This window comes from Lithobates pipiens, unplaced genomic scaffold (genome assembly GCF_037356315.1).
Source record: "Lithobates pipiens isolate NorthernLeopardFrog02 unplaced genomic scaffold, aLitPip1_a1.2 Scaffold_13, whole genome shotgun sequence".
NCBI lineage: Eukaryota > Metazoa > Chordata > Amphibia > Anura > Ranidae > Lithobates > Lithobates pipiens.
In genome coordinates, this window is record NW_027507718.1 from 436,297,548 (window position 1) to 436,312,328 (window position 14,781).

The 14,781-nt window shown below is 40.9% G+C and overlaps 1 protein-coding gene across 2 annotated transcripts in view; it reads right to left on the minus strand.

The window, feature by feature from the left end:
• Positions 1 to 14,781, minus strand: part of STIM2 (stromal interaction molecule 2) — a 139,138-nt gene that overhangs the window by 17,724 nt on the left and 106,633 nt on the right. For both annotated transcript variants that reach the window (XM_077477675.1, XM_077477676.1), the window contains exons 4-6: positions 6,790 to 6,901; positions 450 to 565; positions 184 to 361 (exon numbers count right to left, since the gene is read on the minus strand). In XM_077477675.1, the coding sequence (XP_077333801.1) occupies positions 184 to 361; positions 450 to 565; positions 6,790 to 6,901 (406 nt within the window). The remainder of the gene's footprint in view (positions 1 to 183; positions 362 to 449; positions 566 to 6,789; positions 6,902 to 14,781) is intronic.

The window sequence follows — 14,781 nt, forward strand, 5'->3', positions numbered from 1 at the left end:
TACATTTAAAATGGGGAGAGAAAAAAATATAGTATTTAAAGTGGATCTAAATTCAAAGTCCATTTAGTACAGACATTACATATGCAGCGAATTTATGCAACTCTGAAATGGCAGATTTTTGAATCTTGAAATTCCACTATAAATTTAAATAAAATGCAGTGGTGTAAAATTCTAGTATCCTACCTTTCCTGTAGCTCAAGAAGGCTAATTTCAGCTTTTTGAAGCCCCTCCAAATCTTTCATCATCTGTGCTATATGTTCCTTCGATGTCTTATTTTGCGTGTATGCAAACCAGCATCCTCCAACACCAATAACAATAGATATAGTCAGCACAAAATCTTTCACCCAATTATGAGGAGGCCCTGCAAAGAACATGTTTGACAAATACATCACACATAGAATAAGAAACCATATTCTGTTACAATATTAGGCGATTGTTACTTTACTAACTTGTCAAAGGTCCAAACAGCACCACATCCAATGCTTTAAGATGGAGTTTTTGCCTGTGGCTTCGATCAGCGATTTTTAGATGCGATATCATAAACAAAGGTTCATTAACAGCTATTCTGTATGTGAGAATATAAGAGAAAATACATTAATGTTTAATACAAAAAGTAGATAATAAACAGACATACATGAGGGGAAAAAAATTGAAATGCTCAAAGAAAAGCAACTCTTGTCCGATTGTTCGCACAGGAATAACCGATTGGTTGAGTGGGATTTTTTTCCCGTTATTGCTTCACCAAGCTGATCCTAGACATGTCTTTACCCTGGAAAATGCTGAAACTTAAGGCTGCATTCACACCTGGGCATTTTGAATTGTGGGCAGACTTGTCGCAATTCTGCCTGCGATTTCAAAAAACGCTCTGCTATAATGAAAAATCACACAACGTGCATTTTAGATTCCATTAATTTTTTTAAAAATGTGGTTCAGCTCTGCTGCGATTGTCACGTGATATATCATGCTGCAATTGCGCTAAACTGCATTGTGCGAAGCTCATTGCCTAAAAGAAGCTCTGGATCTTTTTTTTTGGAAAACAAGCTTCATGAGATGCGGTTTGCCATGATTGCAGCATGATTTATTGCACGACAATCGTGGAACATCATCACCACATTTTTTGGTAGCATTACAATGAATGCTATCTGAAATGAGTCTTGTGTGATTTGTCATTTTAGCAGAGCGTTTTGAAATCGCCAAGATTCTGCCCACAATTCAAAATGGCCAGGTGTGAATGCAGCCTGTCAGCATTTCAAACCTGAGATCAAAGGAATCAAAAGCACACATCCACAATTGCAGCAATTTAAAGTGGTTCTAAAGGCAGAAGGCATTTTACCCTAATGCACTATGCATGAAAGTAAAAAAAAAAAAGATTCCGAGTGCAGCCTCCCCTTCCCCTTACCTGAGCCCTATCATGATCCAGCAATGTGCATGAGAGCTCCGACTCTCCTGGGTGTCTCCTCATTGACTCACAGCAGTGGGAGCCATTGGCTCATACTGTTGTTAATCACAACTAGTGAGCAAATAGAGAGCACAAGGGGGCAGTGGTGGGGCCAAGCTGTGCTGTGTGTATGTGTGAGAATGGTCAATGTCCGTATAGAGAAGGGCTCGAGACGAGCCTGCTAAACTGCCCACATAGCAAGAGGCTTGCTACTGTCTGCAAACGCCTCCATAGTGTAAACAAATATATTTGGTAATATGAGGATGCACGTTTAAACACCTGTTTGCTTGTCAGACCTTGCCTGCATAACCATCTCAAAGGTCAGTAGTAGACATGCTTCTGTGTGGTTTTGTTTTTTCCCAAAATGCAGGCAAGCACAACAGTGAAAATAGATCCTAAAGGTTTACAGAGGGCTTGTTAAACACTATAACATATGAGAATATATTTTACATGCGTTTTTTTGTGCGCTGACATTGAAGCTTTTGGGTCGTTGAAAACGTGTGTCGAGGCAGCAAAAACTCACCTGTACTGGCCCCATAGATAGGAATGTATTAATAAGTGTTGGGCAAGTCAGATAGCATAGGAATGAATGAGACCTTACGTCAAATTTTCTTAAAGCAATATATATATTTCTCAGCAGGGTCGCAAGTGTAACAATGGTCTACTTTGGTTCATTTCTCCAGATTATCTGCAGCTACAAAGTTCAATGAGAACTTGTATTCTAGTACTTTTACTGCTATTTAAGACAACTGTATTTTCTGGCGTATAAGACTACCTTTTACACTTAAAAAAAATGCCCAAAAATCGGGGGTCGTCTTATACGCCGGGTATACAATGCTGCCCGATGGATGTCAGCCCCCAAATGTCTGCTAATACTGTATGTGGCTTCAGCAACAAACAGTATACGCCGTTGAGACAATCCCGGCGAGCAATGTATTCTATTAATGAATACAGAGCCTGCTTGGATTGAAGTAACAACCTCTGCCAATCCGAGCAGGCTACATAGAGTAGCCTGCTTGGATTGGCTTTGAGAGAAAGAGAGGAAAGGGCTGATGATGCTACAGCCTCTGCCAATCCAAGCAGGCGTTGTATTCATTAAAATAATACACCGCTCACCATACTTCGCTGGGTAAATCCATTCACTGATCTACTACTATACATCCTGCTGTTTGCCTTTGAGGTCCCAGGCACCCAAGAGGGACAGGTAAATCTGGGACATATGACAGGGGGGTTACTAAATGCATTTTGGTGGACAATTCCCATAGAATGTAATCCAAAAGTGATATAGGTTTGGTTAGTGAAAAATTCTACTTTCCAGAGTTGTGGCATTCAATAGATCTGTTTGTGTTATTATTGTTTGATTTACTTTATGACATATCACAGCATGGCGGATGAGTAGTTGGCATTCTTGCTTTGTGTTTTTTAATGGTTCTAATGTTTTTTTTAAATGGTGTTGCCTCAGAAGGGGGGTAGTCTTATACCGTGAGTATTGCCCAAAACCTATGTTTTCACTTGAAAAATAGGGGGTCGCCTTATACGCCGCCAAATACGGTATGTACAGTAAATACTTTAATGGCCATAGCCATGTGCACTTTGACCCCTTGTCTACCCAGGTAGTTTTTTAAACATTTGAGTATTCAAGGGGTTAAATCAAGTGCACAACCACAATTGCAGCCAAAGATGTGTTTTTTTTTTTCTGGCTGGTTTCAGGCTTTCATGAAAGATTTGGGCGACTCTTTTACAGAACTCTAAAAGTGTTCATTCCCAGACATTCACTTTGGATTTTACTTCTTCGGATTAAAACCCTTTCCTCGCCTATTTTGCACAGCAAATGAACGAGGATCAGAATCGTTCAGAAGGCACAAACAAGCTTGAAACAAGTCCAAGAAATCACCAGAGCATCTACTGCGTTGTTGAACTTGGAAATCAGTACCATCCACATCAGACTTTCCCCAACTTTGACAAAGATTTTGAAAGATCTCTGGGTGCAGAGACCATTACCCTGTACTGTATGATTGCAGGGCCAGATTAAGAACATCGTGGGCCTGGTGCTGAGGATTTTGGTGGGGCCTTTTATAAACAATAAATAAATAAAAATGCAAACTATTTTTTGTTATAACAAATTAAATTAAAGAGAGAGAGGGAGGAAGAGAGAGAAAGGGGATGAAAGAGGTGTGAGGGGTAAGGGAGGGAGGATGAGAGAGAAAGGGGGGGGGTGGGAGAAAGAGGGAATGACATCAACGCAGCCTGGCCAAGGAAAATGACGGAAGGCACCGAACCCAGAAGGAAGACCGGGTGAAGATGGAAGTGCCCGGGCCCCGCCGGACTGATCACAGCACAGCACTGGAGGTCTGACAATTTAAGTGTACCCTAATGTGCTAATATGCTGGGCACACTTGTACATTATGGCATAACCTCCCCAAGGGCCTCTAAAAATTAGTAATGTTAGAAAAGTTTACTACCGCTTTACTATCACCGGAGCCTCTCATGGGGCCCCTACTGACCCTGTGGCCCTTGGGCAGTGCCTAAGTACATGGTTGTCAACATTTCAAATATATTTTAGGGACGCTTTTTTTACAAGTGCTATATTTAGAGTAGCTGACATCCCCTATGTTCCTCTATACGTCACAATAGTAATTACAAAATAAAATAAGCACTAATAATGGGGCAGAACAAATATGAGGACTGTGAGATTTCCTTTAGTTGAACTGACAAAAGTGCCCATTTTAGAGCTGGTAACATTGAGGAACATATAATTTTAACATATAATTTTAAAGAACAGTTTTTGTGGGTAAGAGGCATTGGGGAGGAGTGTGGATGGTATAAAAGTGTGAAGTATGTGCAGGTGAGGGAGAGGAATGTGGAGGGTCTAACAGTGGGCATATGTACATTAAGGAGCGCAGAGGGTATGGCAGAAGGCACTATGTACAGGAGAGGAGTGTGAAGGGTAAGACAGTGGGCAGTATGCACAGCAGAGGAGTGCAGAGGGTATGAAATTGGGAACGATGTATAAGAGAAGAGTGTGGAGGGTATGACAGTGGGCACTATGTACAGGAGAGTAGGACAGTAAGCAGTAATTACAGGAGAGGAGTGTGGAGGGAGGGTAAGACGGTGGGCACTATGTATAGGAGAGGAGTATGGAGGGTATGAAAGTTAGTAGTATGTACAGGAGTGGAGGGTATGACAGTGGGCACTATGTATAGGAGAGAAGTGTGGAGGGTATGACAGTGAGTAGTATGTATAGGAGAGGAGTATGGAGGGTATAGCGGTGGGCACTATGTATAGGAGAGGAGTATGGAGGGTATGAAAGTTAATAGTATGTACAGGAGTGGAGGGTATGACAGTGGGCACTATGTATAGGAGAGAAGTGTGGAGGGTATGACAGTGAGTAGTATGTACAGGAGAGGAGTATGGAGGGTATAGCGGTGGGCACTATGTATAGGAGAGGAGTATGGAGGGTATGAAAGTTAGTAGTATGTACAGGAGTGGAGGGTATGACAGTGGGCACTATGTATAGGAGAGGAGTGTGGAGGGTATGACAGTGAGTAGTATGTACAGGAGAGGAGTATGGAGGGTATAGCGGTGGGCACTATGTATAGGAGAGGAGTATGGAGGGTATGGCGGTGGGCACTATGTATAGGAGAGGAGTATGGAGGGTATGTCGGTGGGCACTGTAAAGGAGAGGAGTGTGAAGGGTACGACAGTGGACACTATGTACAGGAGAGAAGTGTATGACAGTGGACACTTTGTATATGAGAGGAGTATGGAGGGTATGATAGTGAGTAGTATGTACAGGAGAGAAGTGTGGAGGGTATGACAGTGAGCAGTATGTACAGGAGAGAAGTGTGGAGAGTATGACAGTGGGCATTATGTATAGGAGAGAAGTGTGGAGAGTATGACGGTGTGCACTATATATAGGAGAGGAGGATGAAGTAATCTGGGAAGGAAAAATGTAAAGGTTTGTGGAAGGATGTTTAGGGACTGCGTAGTGGTTAAGTGGGCCAGACATGGATTGAAATTACACCAATTAAGCAGAGACCAGCCATAGTCGATCTATGTATGGGCTAGCTGGTTTTACACAAGTCAACCTATTAAGCGACTTGAGTGCAACCAGCCTGTCAGGTTTTCCCCAAAACAATCAGTGCTGCCAGCTATAGTTAGCAACACTAATCATTGTATTCACTGGCAGAAGACAATAACACTGCGGGAGTGATTGCCCCATTCACAGGTCAGCAGGTGAGAGGGTGTGTGGGGACAGGCTGGGGAGAGATACTAGTCAGTCCCTGGGAAGGCACTGGTTAGTATCAGAGCCAGATACACACAGGTTACATACGCCACGATCGTTAGAGCGAGAGCAATAATTCTAGCACTAGACCTCCTCTGTAACTCTAAACATGTAACATGTAAAAAAAATGTAAAGCATCGCTTAGTACACAACAAAAAATCGTGATAACTTTAGTGTTTTTTTTTTTTATGAATGAAACAGTTTCTTTCCAACATAAAAAGTTGCAAATACCACCATTTTATTCCATAGGGTGTCGGCTAAAACAATATATAATGCTTGAGGGTTCTGAGTCATTTTCTAGCATAAAAAAATGATGATTTTAACATGTAGGAGAGAAGTCTCAGAATGGGCCTGGGTGGCGAGGGGTTAATTATCATAAGTAATATACAAATAATTATTATAAGCACTGTGAGGTCATCCTCTCCGTCTGCAGCAGAGTGTTCCAGATTGTATTTATACTGCCGCTCTGTATGTAGCTTCTGACAGGCTGTGCAAGCAGCCCTGTATCTCCGGAACCATATATGATAGCAGCCCCATATTTTAACCAGTGCTGGGGTGGGTCTTTAGCTACCTACCCACCAAATATGAGGTCTCTGACACCTGATCGCCGAGCTACAATCCTCGAAGTCGATCTTTTTTTTATATATTTTTTTTTTATTTATTTTTTTTTTTTTGGGCAAATGGGCCTATCTTGAGAAAGGGGCCTGGAGCTGCAGCTCCAATAGCCCCCATGTTAATCCAGCCCTGTATGATTGGGATAAAACATTTAACTCTAACATCAACACACCCAAATGCAAACATGCACTTAGGTTATGAACATGTAAACAAATCAAAATCCACACACAGAACAAGGGTCCAACTGGTGACTTAAGAATTATGTAAATATTTGTTTCATTACTGTTTCACTGTATTTATGTACTTTGACAAATGCAGAGAGTTTGCTTTTGTAAATGCAGCTTTTTTTGCACAGAAACGGTTTCCAGAACAGAGCATGTTTGGAATCTGTCAGATTTTATGGGATGTGAGAGGTTAGAAGGACCATTTCATAAATAAAATAAAAACACACCTTGGCAGAGTTGTTCCTTTGACCGAGTTTTCACGGAACGTCTTCTCATACTGCGGGAGCTCTACAAACTCGTGCAACCACCGCAACGTCTCCTCTTCTGTCCAGTTATGAACTAAAAGGCACAACAACATCATTTATAAATATAGGGATAGTATATCAATTTTTTTTATTAAAGGAGTTAATTCAGCTCGTTCTCCACCCGTTTATCCCTTTATGAATCAAAGCAATTATTACATTTTAGCTACTGGCCAATGACCTATTATACCAAAGTAAAGCACTTTTTCTTTTCTAAGAACATGAACACTTTTAGGCAAAAAAGACACAGAAAAAAAAACACATCTGGTTCTTCCCAGATGTTTGACACCACTGCTGTGAGGTTTGTTCTACTGGATGCAGATCAGACCTTCCAACAGGTTGAGGATATTGGTTGGGAAACAAGACTGCCAGGCTGGAAACCATTACAAAAATGCTTCAAAAGATGAATAGATTTTTTTTCCCCAGAGCTGGATTTTTGAGCCACCAAGACAAGTATAACCTGGTCCTTGGTATCAAACGAATCAGTCTGTCAAGGAACCCGATTGGCTTTTCCCATGATGACAAAGTGTTACATTGTAGAAGTATTGAGTGAAACTGGGCAAATGGTAACTCTGCCTCGAAGGACGTTACTATTAGACCCAAGGCTCATGCAAAAGTGGAGAGCTGGGACAACTGGACTGCAGAGCTTAAGGCCTCATGCACACGAGACGCAGGTGAAAACTCTGCTGAAAAAAAGCTGAAACGCGCATTTAGAAATGCGCATTTTGCCGTGTTTGCATGCCGCGTTTGCGTTTGTTTTTTTAACCATTTCTGCTATTTTGATCAGAGTGAGCAGCAGCAGCATAGAGAGCAGTTGTACACTTGCATTTGCCTCTCTTTCTGTGGTATATATTTTGAAATGGATCCCATATTGAATATATGTCAGGAAATGCTCCTGATGTTGCTCTTGATGAGACAGCAACGTCGTCGCAAATTTCGTGAGAGGTCCAGAGTCAGAGCTTGTCGATATTGGACCCATCCGTTGATGGGACAGCGAATGTCCGTTGGATATTTCACAAACATGTATGTACAGCTGTGTACCTACCCCGACAAGTTTTTTTTAATTTTAGCCGGATGTCCATTGTCACATTTGATCTGCTCTTAGAAAAAGTAGGACCTGGTCTGACATTCGTGGACACCAATATGAGAAACCGTGTGTCACCAGAGGAACGTCTGTTGGTAACGATCAGGTATGTGTATATATTTATAAAATATATTTATCTATAGATGTACAGATTAATTTTTTTCTCTGTCCTTTATTTTTTAAAATAATGTCTATTTATAGCAAATTATCCAATTTTTTAAAATATCAAAAATTTTCTTGTACCAATTTTTAAAATGTTTTCATTATTTCTAATATAAAACAATATTAAAATAGTTTTTTTTTAATCTTAATATTTTTTTATTCATTTTTTCTCGTTTCAAATTGTTTTATTAAAAGCAAATCTATGTTAATTCGATTTTTTATAATTGTTTTAAATTTATTTGGCCATTTTTTTAATATTTTTATTGTGAAATATGTATTGATTAATATATTTAAATTCTTTGCTGCTGTATATGGTAGTATAATATTTTCTAATGCCTTATTAAAATATCCAGAATCCTAACCCTAACCACTAACCCTACCCTAACCCTAAACAATAACCCTAACACTAACCACTAACCCAACCCCTAACCCTACCCCTTACACTAACCCTACCCCTTACACTAACCCTACCCCTTACACTAACCCTAACCCTAAACAACCCTAACCCTAAACAACCCTAACCCTAAACAACCCTAACCCTAAACAACCCTAACCCTAAACAACCCTAACCCTAAACAACCCTAACCCTAACCCTAATCCAACCCTTAATCCTAAACAATAACCCCTTACCATAACACCCAACCCTAATGACCAAATTAAATTGCTGCAGATGGTCACAGTTGACTTTGAGGCCATGTATCTCTGGTGCAGAAAAGTGCATGACATTTTGTGACCCGAATTTGGGGCCCCCTATCTCGGGGTCACTTGGTGACAGGAAGCTCAAATTTGGATATGTTGTAGTGCTAGTTCCACAGTGTCTGCATACATAATTGGGGTTCCTGGCAATAAGTGGTCCCAAGATATGGCCCCCCAAAGTCGGGTCGCAAAATGTAATTCTCAGATCATATTTCTGAGTTTTCAGGTCCAAAAAACTGTGTTCCTTTAAAAATGCTTCTAAACGCGGGTGCCGCGTTTAGCCGCATTTTGCCACGTTTTGCGTCTGAAAACGTGGACATTTTTGCGCCTGAACCCATTTTTTTGCTTCTGGAAAAACGAGGTTAAACGCAACTGCATAAAAATGACAAAAAATTAGACTGTGTGCATGGACACATAGGATAACATTGAATGAGTTCAGGGGCAGTTGAAAAAAAGTGTCCAACTGCATCTGAACGCGCGTTTAACAGCGTCTCGTGTGCATGAGGCCTTAATCTTAGATCAAGGTCTGAAGTTTCTGCTGTGAAAGAAACTGACCAAACTTTAGACCTAGACAATCTAGGACTACTAGACTCTGATATGCCAGATAAGTTCATTCCAGGGACAGTTTCTGAAAGCTCAGGATCCACCTGAACTGCTGCAACATCAGGATAGTCAAAGCCACATAGTGTGTGCACTGACTGTTCCCTAAACGGCTGTCTAAGTATTCCACAATGAGCTGCAACAAGAGTACAAGGCAGCTAAAATTACAGTGGTGAGAACCCTGGTGAACATTCAAAGTACAAGCAATAGGCTGCAGGGCCTGTATGGAGTGTATGGGCAGTAGAGCAAAAACCTGGAAAGGCTGATGCACTGGAAAGATTGGGAAATGCAGGTACAAGTTCTACTCTCCACAGAGGCAAAATGACGGTCCTTGTGTTGGAGGGAGTGGAATAATTTGGTTGATTCCTTGCAGAAATTCTGGGCTTAAATGAAGGCATTCAGGGTGCAAGGTGTGGATTCTCCCTTGGTTGTGGGAATGGTGAAAAGTTTAGAGGCGAGTAATGGAGGGGTAGGGGATCAACGCTCCAGTTTGTAGTCCTATGATACTACATCCTGCAGCCAGGCATCGGAGACACAGGCTGTTCAAGCCTTTGCAATAGGTCTTCAAATGTGCCCCCCCCCCCCCCCCCCCCTCTGAATATAAAGATACACTTATGCAAAGGAAGGTTTGTCAGAAGATTTGACAAACTGAATGCCAGACCTTGTGGGTGTACTGGAAGCCAAGCTTTGAGGATCCCAACTAGAAAGTCAGGGAGTGGAGAAACGAAAATGCTAGTCTTTATACTTATTCCAGGTGAAGGACTAAAAATACTGAAGCCACTAAATCAGCACAACAGTCAAGCAGTTAGCATTTTTGGAAGATAAGGTAACCAATTGACAGATTCCATATTTTTTAAGAGTACAAGTCTGCTCCAAGCTCAACCCCCAAATTTTTGGTCAACAGGGGTTATAGACGCCAAATAAAAAATGTTAAGGCTTTTAGTAGAAAAGTCAGCAATTTGAATATACTTAAAGAGGGAGTCCACTGGAAAAAAAAATATTATATATAAATATATAAAATAAGCCAGCAGCTATAAATACTGCAGCTGCTGACTTAATAAATAGACACTCACCTGTCCCGGGGTCCAGCGATGTCGGCAGCCGAGGCCGATCGATCGCTCGGCTCCTGCCACCGCCATTCTCAGTGAGGGAATCAGGAAGTGAAGCGTTGCGGCTTCATTTCCCGGTTCCCTACTGCGCATGCGCGAGTCGCGCAGTGCAATGGGAATGGTCCGCGCTGTCTCTGGGACCCGTGTGTATCCCAGCAGACAGTGCGGCAGGACAGGAAGAGGCATAGACTCCCATGGGAGTCTATGCCTGGAAGTGGGTGCAAATACCTGTCTTAGAGAGGTTTCTGCACCCCCTTCCCCCCTGAAAAGGTGCCAACTGTGACACCGGAGGGTTCCGATGAGTGGAAGTTCCACTTTAATTTATCAGTGAAAGGTCTGCTTTAATAAAGAGGATGGTTTTCTTATCTGTTACACACTGGCTCTACATGATCCCAGGTCTTTTAAGTAAAACAAGTACTTTATTTTCAGTGACACTCCTTTGTTTGCTTGTAGCCTCCTGGGATATCCACATTACGTATAACAGGTGGCTTTAGGAAGTGCTGATCTTGCTTATAAGCTCAGGCATGTCTGAAGGGGGGTGAATCTGAAAATCAGAAAGTGACAGCTGGCTCCCAATTCCCAGATGGCAGCGCACAAGAAAAGAAATGCTGCAAAGACTGCAGTCCTGAACTTCATGGACCGGTAAGTATGTGGTGTTCCTATAGGAACAGTTGACAGTTTTAGCTAGATGGGAAGGTCCCTAAAAACCTTGGCCACACATCTGGATATAAACAACCTTAAATATTTTGGCTTATAAGTCATAATTCTAACTACAAGTAAGGACCCACCACATTTCAACCAGCTATTACTGGTGGATGCTCCAACTTTCTTGCTGAGCCTAGTCTTAGGTTAAATCGTCACATCACACTTTGCTGTTCTTGGTTACTGCGATCCTTTAAACTAGCCTAGGGGGCAGCTCACACCAGAACTCCGCACTGCATTTGGGATCTGACGCACCAGGTGTCAATGTTGAGGCTAGGTTCTGACTGAGGCTCCATACACACTGGGCTTAAAAAAAAATGTTTTTTTGTTCTGCCTCTTAAACGCTGAGCTTAAAATATGCCTCTAAACATCCTAATGTGCATGGACACATAGGAGAACATAGAGATACTTTTACAGGCAAAATGCACAACTCCTGTAGAAGCAGCACTTTGTAAGCCCAGTGTGCATAGATCATAATTCAGTGTGATTTTTGATCCGATTTTCAGTGCAATTTTAAAATGCAGTTGTAGTGCGGCTTGCTGAGATTTTGGCAAACAGCTAAGATTTAGGCTCTGGGGAAGAAAACCTGTTGAAATCAGGTCAACAAGACAGATAAGCGATATGATTCCACTGAAGTCTATGGACCGCAATCGCACTGCATCACATCAAAGCCGCACAAGACTCTTTGTACCCTTTTTCATCTTCGAAAGTTGAATCACAGCTGCACTGCATTGAGGTTAACAGGTTCCAAAGGAACCAATGTTATTTCCCTTGTCATGCGATTCAGTGCAATCATTCACATCTGAAATCACATCAGTGTGAGCCATGGCTACCTGTGACCCCCCAAATGAAGGATGCAAACTCGGTGTTTGTCTGCACTGGATCGCATGATACAGTAATACCATGTAATCTGGCTGCTCTGCATTTTTTTAAAGTAGTGCATGACATTTTTGGTGCAGTTCAGGGCACTGCACCTGGATTGCATGTGAATCACACAGAAACACACAGCGCGCTCCTAACACAATGCAAACACCATAACTGGATTATTTAAATAATAATTTCACTCACAAATTATACCTAGTGCTGACAAATTTGAATACATGGGTTGTTTAAGGCAATTTGCGACTAAGCAAAACCTCTGTGTGAGAAACAACATATGTTCTCAGATCCCTTTGTGCTATACTAGTGCTCAGGCTGTGGAATAGATTGTGAAGGTGTAAGAGGCTCCACTAATTTCCCCAAAAATAGCATGCAATGGAGGAGCAAAGAGCAACATCTCTGGTGTCTCCTGTATTCTTTGCATGATGGATTCCTTTTAAATGAAAACTCTACATATATAGTATACAAGTATAATATATATATATATATATATATATATATATATATATATATATATATATATAAATGTATTTAAAAAACAAATACAAAGAGGTTGTGATTTGTATAAGCTAGTGAATAATGTGTCAATCAAAAGTAATCTCATGACTAAATGCCAACCCAAACAGAATGTGTATACTGAGAATCATTTTAAATAGGTTTTAGCCACCTATCCTGCAAATACATACTAAATGAGGAAATCTGCTGGGCCTGCATCCTATTGAAAGTATCTCTTAAAAAAATGAAATTTTTGTTGCAGGGGATGCCTGAAATCTGATTTTGTATCTTGGACAGACTTCTGGGAAAATTGGTGAGCCAATCACACAAGCAGGAAATTATTTTTCTGGGGAGTGGTCAGTACACACTCTGTATGTACGGAATAACACCAGGTAGCCATATTGCAATGTACTCAGAAAATCACATTGATGGCAGATTGAAAAGGAACGGTAATTTTTAATAACATTCAACTACAATCTGATTAGTGTCACAATTATATGTGCTATATTATTTTTTTCTTTATTTGCTATTCCCCCCCCCCCCCCCCCCACGAAAGTGGAGCTACCCTTTATAGTGACATTAACTGCTTAAGGAGTGCTTCACGCCGATATACGTTGGCAGAATGGCAAAATCATGTACCCTTGTCTTGCCTTTAAGTGCCCAGCCGTGGGTCGCGCGCGTGCCATTCGCGACCCAGTCCTGAGCTCCGTGACCATAGCCATCACAGAGCTGAAGAACGAGGAGAGGTAAGTGTAAACAAACTTCTCCTTGTGCTTCCTAATGAGGCTGTCACTGATAGTCTGTTCCCTGTTAAAGGGAAAGACGATCAGTGATGTCAGACGCCAAGCCACCCCCCCTACAGTTAAAAAAAAAAAAAAAAAAACACACACGCACGCACTTACTTAACCCCTACACTGCCCCCAGTGGTTAACTCCTTCACTGCCAGTGACATTTTTACAGTAATCAGTGCATTTTTAATCGCACTGATTGCTGTATTAATGCCAATGGTCCCAAAAATGTCCGATGTGTCTGCCATAATGTCGCAGTCACAATAAAAATCACTGATCGCCGCCATTACTAGTAAAAAAAAAAAATTATTAATAAAAATGCCATAAAACTATCCCCTATTTTGTAGGCCCTATAACTTTTGCGCAAACCAATCAAGAAACGCTTATTGCGTGTTTTTTTGTTACCAAAAATATGTAGAAGAATACGCTTATTGCGTTTTTTGTTACCAAAAACATGTAGCCTAGTTTATCAGCCTAAACTGAGGAAAAAACATTTTTTATATATTTTTGGGGGATATTTATTATAGCAAAAAGTAAAAAAAAATTGCATTTTTTTCAAAATTGTCGCTCTATTTTTGTTTATAGCGCAAAAAATAAAAACCGCAGAGGTGATCAATTACCACCAAAAGAAAGCTCCATTTGTGGGGGAAATAAAAAACTGTTTTTGTACATGTGTCAAATGTTCTGCCTAGTCCTCTCCTGAAGGTGGCGTAACAACCCTATGGTCAAGAATAATGGAGCTGTGTCAGTCAGTGAACGAAAGAGAAAAGTTTTTTACCTACAACACTCAGTGTAGAATATTTGTTCCTTTATGGTATTTTGCAAACTAGACTGTTACTTGTATAGAAAACATACCCTTATTTTGTAATGCTATGTTCCTTTTCATCTACTACGAGGAAGTGTATGTTCAGATGTTTGGTATCTCGTTTACATGTTGTACGACTCCTCATGTGTTAATGTACCAACTTCATCTCCTCTGCTAAAAGTTAATAAAAATTCTTTGACAAGGAAAAAATTGCAGTTTACCCCTTTTTAAATGCTCTTTTTCCAGAAACTCCCACAAAGGGTAGTTCTACTCTGTTCTTTTTGATTATTAGCGTGGGCTGGGGAGCTGTGTTGCAATAACTAACCCTGGTCTATTATGTGCTGGCAGATCTCATCTCAGTTGTAGACTAGATCTGAACACAGTCCTAACAAAAACGCATCATTTAATAGGCTAGCTCCTCTTCACAAACACGCGGTGGAGAACAGCCTATCGTGTCCCTAAACTGTCTTATAGTGACAGATCACTGAGTGAGAAATGTTTGTAGTCAGCCATGACACCTTCTCCGAATACATCTAAAAAGGTAGGATATATCTAGATCTCTCTCTAATTTTTATATATATATTTTTTTTTTTTTTT